At 39.0% G+C, this 17,595-nt stretch overlaps 1 protein-coding gene across 2 annotated transcripts in view; it reads right to left on the reverse strand.

Annotated features, from left to right (window-relative positions):
* Positions 1-1,508: 1,508 nt before the first annotated feature.
* LOC136867206 (uncharacterized) overlaps positions 1,509-17,595 on the reverse strand; it is an 84,770-nt gene continuing 68,683 nt past the window's right edge. The window contains exons 4-5 of one of the 2 annotated variants that reach the window (XM_067144336.2): positions 13,362-13,587; positions 1,509-2,043 (exon numbers count right to left, since the gene is read on the reverse strand). In XM_067144336.2, coding sequence (XP_067000437.2) covers positions 1,927-2,043; positions 13,362-13,587 — 343 coding nt within the window. In that variant the 3' untranslated portion in view covers positions 1,509-1,926. Of the gene's footprint in view, positions 2,044-13,361; positions 13,588-17,595 lie in introns of those variants that run through there. The other variant, XM_068227052.1, reaches the window with a different exon arrangement.

A 17,595-nucleotide genomic window follows, 5' to 3' on the forward strand; every position in this document is an offset into this window, starting at 1 on the left:
TCTTCTAAGTGGTATTGGCTTGATTTTGAAGTGATTACATTTAATTTGTGTTCGATTTCCTACTTGTAATGAGACAGCATGTAATGAGGCAGCAGCAGAATTTTCCAATGTTCTTCTAAGATGATCGTGGCCTATGGTCTCAAAGGCTTTAAGAATGTCAAGAAAAATTATAGTAGCACTACTGCTTTCTTCACACATTTCAATATCGACTGCAATATACCGATATTGTGCCAAGTGAAATTTTGAAACCTCTCTGGTGCTCACTGAACACCATTTGAGCTTGACATCTCATATCCAGTTTAAATATATCAATACTGTTCTTGCTTTGTTGAAGAAATGTGTACATGTGACATGTCTAATATATGGGTACTTATAAGAGCAATTACATCAGCAACCATGTCCTCTCTGACAACTCTCATTAACATGTGATCAGACTGAGTGATGTATCAACTGCTATTTTCTGAATTGCTAATAGAATTTACTCTTTTGAAATGATGTACTGATATGTATAATCTGTTCTGGAGCCTTGTCAGCCCATCATTAGGTGTTCCACCTTCCTTGAATCCTCTGTCATTTTCCGTATTATGCAACCTTTCATAGAAATTGTCAACCTAGCCAGTAAATCATTTATTTTTCCTCAGTACAGCTCTATTTTCTCCTGACTGAATCTTTTGCTGCCTTGCCCCATTGTTTTGCAATTTTGTACATCTTTTCGCCTTCCTGTTACTGATAATTCCCTATGGGAATCAACATCTATATCAATCCTATTTCCGGCCGGTACCATCCTTTGAACCAGTACGAGTACAAGACAAGGTTAATGAAGAAACGGAAATGCTAGGCACATACAACACACCCAAAAGGTAGAGACAATAAGACACTTACCTCGAGTACACTAGGTGTCACCCAAAAGACTGTAAAACAAAACTAGTACGGTATGAACCTGATTAATGTTAGTTGAAAGAAAAACTAACTAGTTCTTAGATTAAATTTAATGAATCATAAAACATAATTAGATTTTGTTCATCCTTTTTAACCTTGGTTTTGTTAGTTCATTAAATTAAGAGCTTGAGGGTGATTAACATCTACCACTCATTCCTCATAACGAATACGTACCATCTACTGTTTAGGGTTCCATGCCGCTTCCCACGTCCTTTATAGTTGTCATGTTTGTCAACCTGTTTGTTTATGTTTCATGCAGCTTTGTGTCTGTGTTGTAACGGATATTTTTTAATTCATAAGATTCACTATTATTATACTATTATGTTTTAATTTTTTTGGTGTAACCTGTAACGAGATTACACATTTTTACATCAATCTGCTAGGATATTATTGCTCTTTTTTGACCATACATACCCATATCTAAATCTGCATTGTTTAATACTAGGTTACAGAGGGATTTCAATATACGATCATAGTGACCTCACCCCACACGTTTTCTCTAGGTGTGAGACAAATCCTTGACGTTCCAAAAGTTGAGTTTAATAACATAATGATTAGTAGCTACTGAATCCAATTTAATTTTTAATGGTATATCTCATAAAATGGCTGAAATATTCACAAATATATATATATCTTAGAAGGTGACTGTAATAACCCCAAGTTGAGGGTACTGAATAATTCCAAAGACACATCATACTAGTTCAACAGCACTCTAAACGTGAAGCAATCATTTCCATTTTATTCAGCAAAACTGTTTGTATATTAGTCCCATTCATAACACAAAAATTTACCTCCTCCACCAAATTCCACATTCAAATGCAAAGACAACAGCTATGAGTACATCCAGTTCTTCTCTCCTTGTTCCACCTTCCATCAGCACTGCACTGTTCATGAACTACTGCAGGATAAATTCACAACAAGTGAATGCGTTCCAAACAGTCTAGACATGACACAAAATCTTATAAATGTTAGCTGCTCCTTGGGTCTTCATGAGCCAGATCGGATTTTCCACAACATAACACAACAGAATGTGGTAGCAGTCAAAAGAACAGCAATTAATGGTCCACTTTTAACTCTCTTCTTTGAGCTTCGCTGTTTGCGGTACTGCAACAACCAAGATATCTTCAAGTAATGAACCACACTTACAAAGAATCTCCAAAGTGTTTGCTTAGGGACTAAATCAACAGAAACTCTCAAAAAGGTTCATGGTATAGCATACAGAACATAAAATCATTAAACAAGGTGTATAAACATATAGAAAGTGTAAAACATATATTTAAAATGAGTATTGAATTTTCACGACCGCATTGTAATTGAAACCGATTTTCAACTTATTAGGTCATGTTACGTACATTTAGTACGTGTTGGAGAGATGTTAAGTACAGAACAAAAATGGCCAACCAGACACCAGTGGGATCGGGAAATTGTATAGAGAATGAAAAACAGTAGGCAGAGGTACACAGAAGCAAATGGGTATACATACATATATATTTATAAGTACACTGACCAGCAAAAGAATTAGATCACTTCAAAAAATTTGTAAATGCATTCATTTACTTGAAACACTTTATTGATTACACAACACATTACATTGACTGTGCTCTGCACACATTCTCATCGTCAGAGTTCAGTGTTCAGTTTCTTTTACAATATTTTATGACATTTTTTCAAAAAGTTACACGTTTATGCAATTTCACTGAATAGAACCTTGCACCAGAATGTTCTCTTGCTGTCACTGATCACTTTCCTCACTACAGTTTTTCTACCCCTGAGCCAAGAAACTTTTTCTTGACTCTTTACTATCTGTTCTGTATTACTAATGCTGTAGGACTTTGATATGGTGGTCTCAACAGATAGCAGTGAGATTCCTCTTGCCATCTCCATTCTCTCTTTTAGTATATCCTTGACTTCCTGTATGAATATTCTATTCTATTATGTGAGATTTGTTTACCAGCCTGTCAAAGTTTTACAATCCAGATTGAAGATTGTGTTTCCTATAATAAGCATTATGATACTATCCTTAACTACTGAAGAAAGCCCTAAGGAGTTCCGAATTTGCATGGTATATAAGGCATGGTTCCAGGTGGAAAGTTTGTAATTTATGTTAAGTAGTGTTTTAACCTCATGCGAGAGTCAAGATTTTTCCTTCTCGTCTATGCGTGGTCTTGACGGGCACGATGACTTTATTATTGTTTCCTTTTGCTTTCCTTCATGCAATGGTTTTTTTTTTTTTTTGCTAGTTGTTTTACGTCGCACCGACACAGATAGGTCTTACGGCGACGATGGGACAGGAAAGGGCTAGGAGTGGGAAGGAAGCGGCCGTGGCCTTAATTAAGGTACAGCCCCAGCATTTGCCTGGTGTGAAAATGGGAAACCACGGAAAACCATTTTCAGGGCTGCCGACAGTGGGGTTCAAACCTACTATCTCCCAAATACTGGATACTGGCCGCATTTAGCAATGTGTTTTAGTCACTTTGATTTTATTCTTCTTTTTCATATACTGTCAGCCATTTCTGAGCAGCAGTATCCTTGTTTTTGTTTACCCCTTTTCAGTGTGCCTTGTATCTAGAATATAAACAATGCAAAATATTCTGTGACATTTGGTCTTGTGCCTCTTTCTTTTAATTTGCCACTGATGACCTGGAGAGATATTTTCCTTGTATGTACTGATGGTTCAGTCATGCATGCTCCGTTGCATATCTGTCACCAAATTCTAGCGAGCTAACGTATTGTGAAATCTGACCATGTTCATTTACCTGCCGCAGAAAAACGTGTATTTGTACGGAATTTAAGTGATGAAATTCTACTGTCATCTATGATGATTTCAAGAGCTAATTAATTTAATGCTCTAATTACATGTGGACTATTTGTGTACCGAATCTGGTAACTTTCTGGCCCCTTTTGCGTTTCTCCTGACCTCTCTTGTGTTTCTCAACTTGTGTGATAGAGTGCTGAACAATTGAGTAAATATCTCGCCTTGTTTGGTATTTACTTTTCTATTTTAAATACTTTAGTTTTGTGTGCTGGTGCATTACTTCCCTTTTCTTTTGTGGGACGATATTTTGTTATGACGTCAAATGTCCCAGGTAGACATAAACCTTTTTCTATTTCTTTATGCATTGCCCTTTTATTTTACTCCATATGGTATTATGTCTGCCCCGCTTCAAAATAGGCTTTACACCAGGAAGGTTCTCTTGGAAACGGAGTATAATAATGGATTTTTTGGTAAACAAGAAAGAAAGAAAGAAAGAAAGAAAGGCAATGAGAAGAAAATGAGATTAATATTATTCAACAATGTAAGTCACAAGAGTGATTTCGAGAGGGAGAATTTCAGCTGATACGAATTCCTCCTTTTAATCTAAAAACTCCAATAATTGTAAGAATCAGAGTCCGTAAGTTGTACCATCAATCTTGTATCCTTTCCATTCTGTATCCTTTACCCTGTGTTATTGACAAGTGTTCACAGGCCCTGCACCGCAATCTTTTAATTGTTTGTAATATATTTTTTTTCTAGTGGTTTTACGTCGCACCGACACAGATAGGTCTTATGGCGACGATGTGATAGAAAAGGCTTAGGAATTGGAAAGAAGCGGCCGTGGCCTTAATGAAGGTACAGCTCCAGCATTTGCCTGGTGTGAAAATGGGAAACCACGGAAAACCATCTTCAGGGCTGCCGACAGTGGGATTCGAACCCACTATCTTTTGGATGCAAGCTCACAGCCGCGTGCCCCTGACCGCACGGCCAACTCGCTCAGTCATGGTTAATTAACAGAATTAATTTAAAACTTCAGAAAACGAGTAACTGAAATAGGTATTAAATTTACAGTATAGTATAGTATTTGTGGAGTGGGACTGAAAGAAATTTCACTGCCTTTTGCTTGAAGAATTATTTATTCTTTGCTGCTTAAACCAAAGATTCTTCAATATCTTTGTGCTCAGATAACCTGGCCCACTTGAGTTTTAACACGTTCCCTGCGGCAGTGAATTTCGATGACTTACTGTTACGTCGTATCAGCTCACCGGTGACCCGATGCTGCCTTTAGTTATTATCGGTTCGGGTCACCGGTGACCTGACGAATTTGACTTTGTTTACTCCCTAGTATTAAATCCTAAAGAATGCAAGTGCACTTGTTGTGTGCGTTATTGTTGAGGAGACATTCCAGTGTATTTATCTGTGCGACAGTGTTCCGATTCAACAATTGCGTGAAACAGAAATGACCCCGGAAATAATTGGGTCACCGGTGGGCCGATCAAAACTAGCAGTATGCCTCGATCCTTCACTTCAATTGGAACACTATGTTGCCATTAGTTAACAGAAATTCGTAACTAGGACGTAGTTACTTACTTCGCAATTATGGGAAATTCGCACCGACGGATAAGAGTAACATGTTTCGGGGCACATGGTGACCCGAACCGCACGGAACGTAATATAGGCCCACCCCAGTGCTGTCCTAACCCTCTTTCTTTTCCGTGCCACCGGAGTGTCAGAATGTGAAAGCTCCATACCTAAAAAAGGACTTGAAATTGCTTGTAAATATTATATACGGAAGATAGTAAATATGTCAATAACTATTCCAATAACCTCTATTGGCTTTCCTAAGAGCAATGTAGAAAGCAGATATCAGAAGGGTGGTACTCCTTAAACAACAATCTACTATCTGCGGGCAGCAACACTCTATTCTTCATTCACCGTAACCGCGCCAAGCGATTCCCGCGTAAAAATTTAGGTCAGACAACAATCGGGACTCAGGGTGACCCGAAGCGATATGAATGGAAGATGAAAAAAACTTCTTTCGGGTCACCGGTGGGCCGATCAAAACTAGCAGTATGCCTCGATCCTTTGCTTCAATTGGAACACTATGTTGCCATTAGTTAACGGAAATTCGTAACTAGGACGTAGTTACTTACTTCGCAATTCTGGGAAGTTCGCACCGACGGATAAGAGTAACATGTTTCGGGGCACATGGTGACCCGAACCGCACGGAACGTGTTAAAGAATTTTCTTCGAAAAGAGACTATTTTCTCTCTGTCCTTCCAAAGTGTAGAAATTGTTCAGTGTGTTACACCCAATTCCTTAGCAATGCTGATGTTTCCATATTATCGGAGACTTTTCTTCAATATTAAACACTTTCCTTTTCTTCGGTGGCATCCTCAGAGCGATGCTTGCCTTGACTATTTAACAGACAGACTGATTATATTGCTGTCAGCAATCTCCAAATACATTACAAACTAAAAATCAAGATTGGACGTTACAGCCGGCATATTTCACCGAAAATGTGATAAAAATACGTTGTTTTATACAATATGTTGTAATAAGCGACGTTGTACTGAACAATTTTTTTATATAGGATTTAGACAAGACTATTAGATTTCGCTGTTATATCCAATACGTCGTTAAAAGCAATGTCGCAATAAACGATTTTGACTGTATCAAATCTGGAAACAAGGAACTGAAAATAATAAACACTTCGAATACTTGGGAAGTGAACTGACAGAAAATGGAAGACCAGATATAGAAATTAGTAGAAGGATACAACTGTAGAGTGCCTTTTACCACCAGGTGCAGAGATAAATATGAAATACTTTTGCATACTAATATGTTCTCAAAAGTAGTAGTTTTCAATATAACCTGTCATTGTTTTCTTTATCTTTCTTTCTTGACCTCATTTTAGAATGTGAGTAGCCCAATGGTGTAAAGGAACCTTATGTACCACTTAGGTTCTATTCAGAGACCTAACACCAAATTCAGTCATTTCTATCTTGCATTCGGCAACACGTGCAATAAGCTAACATACAAGGAATATTATTTACCTATAATGGCATGGTCTTGTAAATACAAGGCTAATGAAGGCTAAAGAAGTAATGACTGGATGAGTTGGCCATGCGGTTAGGGGTGCGCGGCTGTGAGCTTGCATCTGGGAGAGAGTGGGTGTTGGTGGAACGTAAAGCCACTAGCAAAAAGAAGAAAAAAAAAGGATGTACAAGGGATATTATTTATCTATAATGACATATGCAGCAGAAACCTGGACAATGACTCAGAGAGATGACAGTAGAGTACAGGCAGTTGAAATGAAATTCCTAAGGAGTATGGTACAGAAGACAAGGAGGGATAGAGTGAGAAATGAAGACACAGAAAAGAGCAAAATGTGCAAAAACTAAAACAAACTGGAACAGAACAGATTGAGGTAGTTTGAACATGTCAAGCAGATGGCAGAAGAAAGAGTGCCAAGACAAGCACTGGAAAGACAGATGACAGGGAAGAGAGGATGAGGGAGACCAAGATTACAATGGCATACCTGCCAACTTTTAGAAACCAAAAGTAGGAAGATTTTTAAATTCTTGGATTTAATCACATATATTCCACCATGGTGTAGGTGAAAAAAGATCAGGATGAAAGGCATACATATCTAGCGTTACAATGAGAATTGACCATTAAATTTAAAATCAAAATAAGAAAACATTAAAATGGTTACAAGAAAATGTACCTAATCATTCTCATTTATGGCACTTACATACAAATAATAATATTTATGTCACACTGACACACGCAACAAAATGCATAATACCATATTTTCTCATGTAATTAACGCACTGTTTTGACTAAAAATACAGGCGAAAACCTCGGATGTGTAAATTATTCAAGGAAATCAGATATTTACAAATTATTTACAATTCATTTACATTTAAAAGATACATCAAATATAATATAAACATAATTGGTTCAACTCATTTGTGATTATCGTCATTTCGCGTAAAATTCCGGCGTGAGATTTTTTCTGAAAAGTCAAACAGGGTACATCAGGTAAGTTAGACACGTGGGTTTGAAGTACCGACACTGGAAAATATTCTTCCCATTACAAGCTGACAATATGACCTGAAGTGAAATAAACATGACCTAATAAAAGTACAATTCGTGTAATGTCATAACAATGACATACCAGCAAAAAGAGAAAACTGTGCAACACGAGAAACACCGGGCATCGAAGGAGGGACCTTGTTACATTACCCCAAACCATTCGTATCCAATCTTGTACGAGTGATATGTCCATCCACCATTTTTCTTGAATACGAACATGGATCACTTGTGGAAATTTTGCTTTAGGCATTCTTTTACGTTTTAGAGCAATGTAAGGTGCAAGCTTTCTGCCATAAGCTGGTACAACAAGCACTGCAGTACATTGCTGTTTTTTGCTTCTGGTAGCGCGTACAATAACACTCGATGGGTTCCTTTCTTATATATTGTTCGACTTTGTAGCATATGGAAAGTGATTGGCGTCTGACCTGCGGTTCCTATAATGGAGATCAAATATTCCTTCACTTTGCGCTTCTCAATCACAAAGCAATGAAAATGGTTGAAATCATTTATCGTCATTTCGCGTAAAATTCTGGCGTGAGATTTTTTCTGAAAAGTCAAATAGGGTACATCAGGTAAGTTAGACACGTGGGTTTGAAGTACCGACACTGGAAAATATTCTGCTGTTGTCCTGTATTTGGAATGCCCGCTTTCGCAATAGGAATCCTGCTACTTGAGTAGTAGACATCTTTATTTCGAAATGCATCCGGAGCTGCGTGATGGATGTTCAAAGTTGTGGGTGCAAATACGTTAACATTTCTTAAAAACATTCAACTCATTAAAATTATGCACTTAAATATGTGAACATACCACATACAAAACAATTAAATATGTCCCATACATTAACATACAACTTAGACAGAGGGGGAAAGCATAGAAATGCAAGAAAAAACATGTGGCCTACAACTCCGACGAAACTACGCACAGAAACGATGTTAACAGTGCGCAAACAACACAATAACAAACTCATTCTTTCGTCCCAATTAAATGAGTCGCTAGCGAGCGCTAGCCTCTCTTGCTTGCAGGACGATTGCCGCCCCGAATCCACAGCTGTATAAACCGCACATGCTGCTGTGCTGAACGGGAAACACGATATACGACGACAACGGACGAAACACTCACGAAATAAAGCATCATATAAACATGCTTTAAAATGAGGTTTCTTAAATTACACAAGCACATAAGAATTTATCCTTTATACTAGGGGAAGAGTATTGGCCATACTAGAGGTTATATTAGTCAAAAATGGAAGTAAAAATAAATCGGAAAATCGGAAGACGAGTTAAAAACCGGAAAGTTTCCGGGTAAATCGGAAGGGTTGACAGGTATGCAATGGATGGACTCTGTGAAGAACAGCATAGGAAAGCAGTGTTGGACAAGGAATCGGGGGAAAGACAGGACAAAGTGGGAAGGAACCATATTCCCCCACCCCCATCAGCTGGAAAACTGGAATTGATGATGATGATGATGATGATCATGATAGAGTAAAATAGTGTTATCTTCCTTGTTCTGCAGATTTGTGGAATTTATATTTATGCCCTTCTGGCAACATCGTTTAGTTTTCATTTGGCTTGTGTGTTTTGAAAGCAAAACCAATCTTCCTTCAATTACCATCATGTTATCCTTAGCTGTTTTCTTCACTACATTCAATTTCCTAGTAAGTTCCTTCAGTTTCTCCTTACTTTTGCAACCGTTTCTAACCATTTTTTTCCAACCTGCACCTTCTTCTTAGTCTCTTCTCTGTTATAACATACAGTATTACCCCTCTTTTACACTTTTCAATGGACCAAGGAATACTGGTGTAAAAGGGGGAAAAGTGTAAATCATGGGAAACAACTGGTACAGGTATACATAAAAATGCTCTAGAAAAGGAGGTAAATGTTACACAAATGCATATTATTAATTTATATACTATTTCAGTCTCAATCGATTTACTGTACTTCCCTCAAATAAAGGTCCATATAAGTTAATTAATGTACTATAAATGAAATGGCGTATGGCTTTTAGTGCTGGGAGTGTCCGAGAACATGTTCGGCTTGCCAGGTGCAGGTCTTTTGATTTGACACCCTTGGGCGACCTGCATGTCGTGATGAGGATGAAATGATGATGAAAACGACACATTTACCCAGCCCCCGTGCCAGCGAAATTAACCAATGATGGTTAAAATTCCCGACTCTGCCGGGAATCGAACCCGGGACCCCTGTGACCAAAGGCCAATTAGTGTACTGTATTAACTGTTGACTACACTGCCTTCGTAATTCTGCTCATCCTTCGCGCAGGAGAAGGTTACCGGTAGGTGGTTAAAAATTTGAGTAATATATTCTTTTAATATACAGTAGTTACTTTCTTAGAATGGCTATAGAATTATCTAAGATGCAATATTTTCTCTGAATGAAACATTTTAATTGCTACTATTGCACCTGTATTTACAACATTAACACAAATTTATTCCAGATAGAAAACTACACAATCACTGCTTCCTACCAAAATAGTCCAGAATCATCTCTGTTTACACTTCTTATTTCTTATGATCTCTATTTGTTTTTCAAGCTCACAAAGGTTATGAAAATTATTTTCACCCCCCTCTACAGATAACAGATACCTGCGTAAAACATCCATTGTTGCACTTGCATCAGCACTGGTAGGCATCACTTCACTGTCTTTCTCTGGTTCATCACTGTCACTGGTGGGAGACTCGGCTGCTGTTTGCTCAGCAACCAACTCCTCCATACTTCTTTCCTCTGCAGTGATCACAGAATCATCTAACTGAAGAAAATCTTCCGTAGTGCAGTCTGACTGCAACATTCTCCATACATCAGCTAGTTGTTGTTGTTGTTCTTCTTCTTATTATTCCAGCTGACATTCTGTATGATTCTTGAAAAATCCTGCTTTCAAGAAACAATTTGAGATGGTAGTCTGCTTCACAGCTTTCCAAAAGTTTGCAATGAAGTGAAGCGCATCCAGGATTGAAACTTTAAATGATGATGGATCCTTTCCAGCATCCATAAGGAATAAAATTCGCTGCACCAGGTTCTTCCTATAAAATGACTTAAAGAAGTGAATAACCCCTAAATCCATAGGTTGTACCTTGCTTGTGCAATTAGCAGGCAGAAATTCTAACTGCACATTCCTCAAATTAACATCCACAGGATGTGCAGGACAACAGTCGATGAAAAGAAGGATCTTCCTATTTTCCAGAGCAATTAAGTGCTGTCATTAAAGATCTAAGGTCATCCAAGCTTTATGGTTGGCATCGTAGGCAATAGGTATTGATCGCACATTCCTGAAGCAACAAGGCTTTTTAGATTTCCCGATTACATAGGGGTGGAGCTTCTTAGAGCCATCAGCATTGGCTCCCAACATCACTGTAAGCCTCATCTTGCTGTGTTTCCCACTATGGCATTTATCTCCTTTGAATGCCGAAGTCTTGCTGGGCAACACACTGAAAAACAGTCCAGTTTCATGTAGGTTAAAAAATGTTCCTGCCACGAACCTACTACGCTGGCATAGCAGGGGGAGAGGTGATACTCCCACGTGGCGCGTCCCAGGTGGCGGATAGGGGGGTCCTAACCGGCTTGCCGGCGGACTTGAGGGAAATAAAATACCTCTCGCGGACCAAACACACTACCCCCTGCGGGTGGGGGACGCACATGTAGAATACACCCGCGGTATCCCCTGCCTGTCGTAAGAGGCAACTACAAGGGGCGAGCAAGGGATGATTGAATTAGAACCATGAAACTACTCTTGATTCGTACCATCATGCGGGGAACACCATGGGTTGCATATACTTGCGAGTAGTATCACTAAATTGGTACGAAATAGGTTTGTGATTAGTTGCAGTAAAAAGCCTGGCCTGGTGGATTCCAGTACCCGTGCGTTGTACCCATGTGAGCAACACCGCGGGTCTGGGCGTAGCCTGTGAGTTGTACCACTATATGAGCGGCACCGTGGGTCAGCGTTGCCTGTGATTGGTACCCACTATGTGAGAAACACCACGGGAATACCAGCGCCCGTGACTAGTACACCTAGGTGAGGAACCTTACCGGTTTGCGTTGGCTATGAGTGGCGCCATTGTGTGAGCAACACCACAGGTCTGCGTTCCCTGTACGAATTGCAATACTTGTGAGTAGTACCATCTTGTGTGGACCACCGTGAGTCTTCGCTACTTTTGATCAGTACCCCAAAAAGACAAATACCATGGCTCTACTTTACTCACGACATGTACCATTCTGTGGGGCCTTAAGACGTGAATTTAGCACCCCTTTAGACATCAAGCATCATTGTGCTTAATAAATGGTCCTTTAGTCAGTAATACTCTAATTAACTACTTTTTGCATCTGATCCACTGTCTTTTTTTTTTTTTTTTTTTTTTTTTAAGGGTTCATGTCCATCCATTCATTCTTCATGACATTTTTTATTTTATTTTGGTCAGTGGATGAATTTGAATTTTTTGTTATTTCATTTCGTACCATTAGGGGCTGATGACCTCAATGTTAGGCCCCTTTAAACAACAAGCATCATCATCATCATCAAAATTTCCTGGGTTCGTAATCCTTGGTCAGCTCCTGCAATCTTCTATCGATTCATTCTTCCACAGCTTCATCACTAACTGCATTAGATTTCCCACAAACAGTTTTATAGGTTAGATATACCTTTTCCTAAATCGGTCGATCCAGCCACTGGACGCACTGAAATTTTCAATTCAAAGAATGTTTGCCACGTTAAGCGCCTTTTTCCTTAAGAGCACACCATCAATTGGAATGCCTGCGGCTCTTGAAGTTTCAAACCAACTTATTACAATTTTTTCCATTTTCTCGTATTTGCAGTATGACGCATACTTCCTTTTCTTGGAATTTGGTCCTATTCCAAAGCACTTGACGTAATGCTTCCTCTGTTTTTCACAATTGTATTCAGCATGGATATAGGAAGTTGCAATTCGCATGCCAATGAAACACGTGTTCCGCGGTACGAATCAACCTTTTCTAATATTCGAACTTTCTCATCCATAGTGAAAGTTTTTCTTTCCTTCTTTTTTTTCCATTATTAGCAGGAAAACAATAAAGCAATAACAAAGAAGGATTAACAAATACACATGACGGGAAAGGAAGATCGCGGCAATTCACTTTGACCGTTCAACTCGCATAACATGAACAAAAAACGTAACAAAGAACAAAAATAAATGTGACGAATCAGCGACAATAACTTTAACAACACCAACAACAAATGTGAATGTAAAACAATAACCGGGAAATAACGAACTCGAGCAAGACAAACACCGAATCACTTGATAACATCTCCTTCTTGTGGCTTATACTTTACTTAGCAAACAACAACAACCACAACTCCTCCTCCTCCTCCATGGATAGAGGGTTTTTCTTTTATGATATAGAGTATGGTTTTCTTTAATGTGTACTCTATCCACGCGGTCTTACATGGTCAGTCACTGCTCTCAATCTCTTTCCTAGACGTATATATATATGTATTAACTTGAAGTTAGTTAAGGTTAGAATTCCTTCCATAGACTTCATAGTCAACACTAAGGAAGAGTACTGAGTTGAATGACTCTTACCTGCTTCACTTCATCCTGCAGGGCTTGGAGTTGCCAACACACCTGATTGGCTTGCTCTATTCCCTTCTCAGCTACCACCACCAATGTGTGCCGAGCTGATATGGCGTTGTTCAAAAATTGGTTCAGACCAATCTCTTCAAGTTTTCTCTGAATGTAAGGCATTGCCTTGCCCATGGTATTCAAATGAGTACATGTATTTGTTAATATTACCAAGAAATCCTCCTGGCTGCAAAAAGAAAAGAGAGTTATTATTATCATTGCAATTCATCCAACATAAAGCATTATCATAAGTTGAAAAGACACAGAATTGTTGGAAGAATAATAATGAATGATAAAGCTTTCGGCATATAACAACTCATTATCTATTCAATACCGTAAGTTTGTATACTGTCTTATAGGTGAACCCTTCTCTTCCCTTTGATAGTGATCAGTTGTCAATACGGACCATAATGAAACAACTTATGATATAACAACTCATGTTGGTTCTAGATACACGTGTGTCCTCAAACGTAATATCCAATGGGACAGTGCACTGAATACGTGTACACTTTGCACACTATATGAAAAACGCATTTGTATGGCATCTGCCGAGCATTCATGGAAATTGCATATACCAGTGACTTCTAGAAGCTTTGATCTTCCTGACCACTCATTTTCACAATAAATATTTCATAAGCTTGTCGCTTTATGTCACTAAAATGAGGAGGAAGATCACTCCGTTAAGATAAAATAGAAACTGTCAACTCGTAGGTGCCTCGATCTTGACTGCCAACTGTTCTAAGAATTTAAATTTCTTATACTAGAAAGAAGGTCGATATTGTCTAGGGATGTTAAGAGAAAAACGATAGGGCCTTCACATCGTCTTTCAGGTTATGAAATTCAAAGTGCTATGTTAGGAGAGGAACAAAGCATCGCAGGCAGTTTTGCTAGTGATTCCAATAGTACGGAAAGTGGCAAAAATTATGTCCAAGAAAAGTGTTTGCCTCTGCAAGAAAAAAGATGAAGATGTGCAACGTATCAATGTAACATCTCCTTATAGTGACATTCAAAGGGCATAGTGCGAGTTGTATACTGCATATGGCAAGTGAAGAATTCCTTTTCCTGCACACTTGGGGTCACATAAGGATTTGACTAGTGTTTTGGAAGCGTTTTTACTCTTCCTTGATGAGGAGGTTTTAAATATCATAGCAGAGGAGACAAAATGACATGCTGAATAATGTCTACAAATGTGTGTCGGGAAACGTGGCAACCAGGAATGAGTTACCTGGAAAATGTATAATGTCCAATAACGGACCATTTATATTGGCATTATAAATTTACTCAACGTCATTTACAATCAAGCACTGGAAAACCCCAACAAGCTCCGGCAACTTATCATGGACACCGGCCGAGCAATTACACCTGGAATGCTTCAGCACGCAAGATGATCTATTGGACACCGGGCTCGAATATGCATAAACCAAAATGGTCATCATATCGAGCATTTACAGCGATAAAAATTTGTTAGGGTAGTTTTATTCCTATTACTTCTGGTCCGTACGTGACCAGCCTGCCAACTAATCGGCCCTTCTTAACCCATATGCACCCACCCGCCCTGTGCGTTGACACTGCTAGGAATCCGCCAACTTTTTAGTATGCAACCTTCGTGTTGAAAGTTTCGGTTAAAACAGTAAGCTATAGTGGATGATTGACTGCATGTAGTATCACGGGACCTGTTTTATATTATTGAGAAATTCCATGCTATTGCTCATGACACAAAAAAACAGAATACAGAAATATAACACACATAAAAAATCCCTTTGAAAACTTAAATTTTTCATTAACTTGTCATACCTTAGAAGTTCTTTAGTGTGTGGTATGACCTTAATTATGCAACACAAGCCTAATGTTTGCCTGATTTGGAAATAAGAAAATAATGGGAAACCATTTATGAGGCAGCAAATGATGAGTTTCAAGCCTACTATCTCCCAAATACGAACTTACAGCTGTATGACTCACTCGGCATATTATTATTATTACCATCACCATCAAGATTCGGTCTGAGGATCAGTGGTAAAATGTTCACATCCAGGTACCAAGATCGTAGGTTCAAATCCGGCCATCGTAATCGGATCTTGAGGGGTGGAAGAAAGTCCATTCGGCATTCCATGTCGTACGATATTACTACGCGAAAGATCTCTGGTGTTACAGTTCATGTTCATTAATCCATAGGATCACTAATAACTTCTTCCTCACTATCACTGCTAAACATCAAGTAAGCTTTGAATTGTGCTATTACTGAGCATATCGCACAAGCAAGCAACTTCCTTCTCAGCCTTCTTGTCAACAACAGAATACCGATTTCTCGATCGATATTTTAATCAATTCTCTTTGCCAAAGAAGCATACCAGAGCACTCTGGTGACACTTTGAGACACCAAGAACATATTTCAAGTAGAAATGTTTCCAGAAAAAGCAAACAGATGTCACAAACATCTCCAATATGCGACCTTGCACCCCAGCGTATCAGGCCACTTGTGGAGTCCTGGCCCAGCCACTTGAGCGCGTATCAGTCCGCTTATGGGTGCATAGGAGTTAAGGTCACAAATACGTTCATTCACACACAATTTGCATGAAAGCAGGTATTGAACTTACATTATGTGCCATACATATTAAACAAATATTTCAAAAACATGGAATCTTTGCCCCAGACTCGAACCTCCCACCCCACACTTAAACCCTTTAACAACTATGCTGCGGTTCTGTACGGTACACTGTGCAGCTTATAGCATGTATTAGGTTTACTGTGGTCTCAATACTAATTTAGTGTTTTGTCGCCATGTCAGGTTCATATGATCTGATGATGATAATGCTTGTTGTTTAAAGCGGCCTAACATCTAGGTCATCAGCCCCTAATGGTATGAAATGAGACAAAATGGAATGACAAATTAAAAGTTCAAAATCCTCCATTGACCAGAATTCAAAAACGTGAGGACGAAGAATGAATGGATGGATATGAATTTAAAACAATCAGTGGATCCGACCCGCAATGCCTCACATTCACAGAAACTGACGTAAAACAATAGTATTACTGACCAAGGGACTGCTTCTATAGCAGAATACTGAATCGATGGTGCTTGTAGTCTAAAGGGGTCCAAAATCCCAAGTCATCGGCCCCTCATAATGGTACTTATCGCCAGGAAAGTAGAACCATGTTGCGGTACTAATCAAAAGTAGCGTAGACTCGCGTATTCCACACAGTATGGTTCTACTCACAGGTAATGAAATTTGCACATGTAACGCAGACCTATGGTGTTTCGCACATTGTGGCACCATTTACAGGCAATGCAAACCTATGGTGTTCATCACATACGAGTGCTAACCACAGGGACTCGCACTATGCCGTGGTGTTCCTCATATAGTGGGCACTAATCACAGGCAAGCCAGAACCATGGTGTCGTTCCTAATGGTACTAATCGCAGGTACTGTAAAAGCTGGCAACGCACTCTGTTGGTACTAATCACAAACCTATTTGGTACCTAACATAGTGGTACTATGCGCAAGTAAAAGCGACCCATGGTGTTCCCCGCGTGGTACTAATTACAAGTAGTTTCATAGTTTTGACTGTTACAGCATTACGTATTTAAAACCCTCCTCTCCAGAAACAGTTTCGGAACTGGCTATTTGCTGTGGGAATCATTTTCAATTAATTCATTAACAAGCGTGATTTCTCCCGTACTACTAGTAATTTCGGACTTACTCACTTCTCTTGGATTATATTTCTGCCTGTGGACTGAAATGAAACATTTCAGAACTCCATAGATATATTTGTTAATTAACGTGAATACATTTTTACGGTCCCTGATGTATGATGCGCTCTTGTGGCAGCGAGCTAAGCAGGACGCTCCTACTACCGTTTTCTTATCCAATCAGTGTACGAGTGGCCAGCTATAACAAACGAGAAGCCATGATGCAAACCAGTTCGTTTGTGGAAGTAATGGCGAGTAGACATGCTGGCTTGTCTCCAAAAATGTCGGCGTCTGGGTAGTAGATTGACCCAGGACGATAACCTAACGACGTGGGTTTTATAACCCTCAACCATTTGTGTACACTGGCATCGTTCTGTTGTATCTTCAATTTTGTATTTTTTAAAAATGTAACCAGAGAGATGTTTATGCTGTGAGTATACTATAACTTGGAGCATTCTCGCTCAATATTGGACATCAACAAGTAAGTACTGCAAACAACATTAAATT

Source organism: Anabrus simplex, chromosome 3 (assembly GCF_040414725.1).
Source record: "Anabrus simplex isolate iqAnaSimp1 chromosome 3, ASM4041472v1, whole genome shotgun sequence".
Lineage (NCBI taxonomy): Eukaryota > Metazoa > Arthropoda > Insecta > Orthoptera > Tettigoniidae > Anabrus > Anabrus simplex.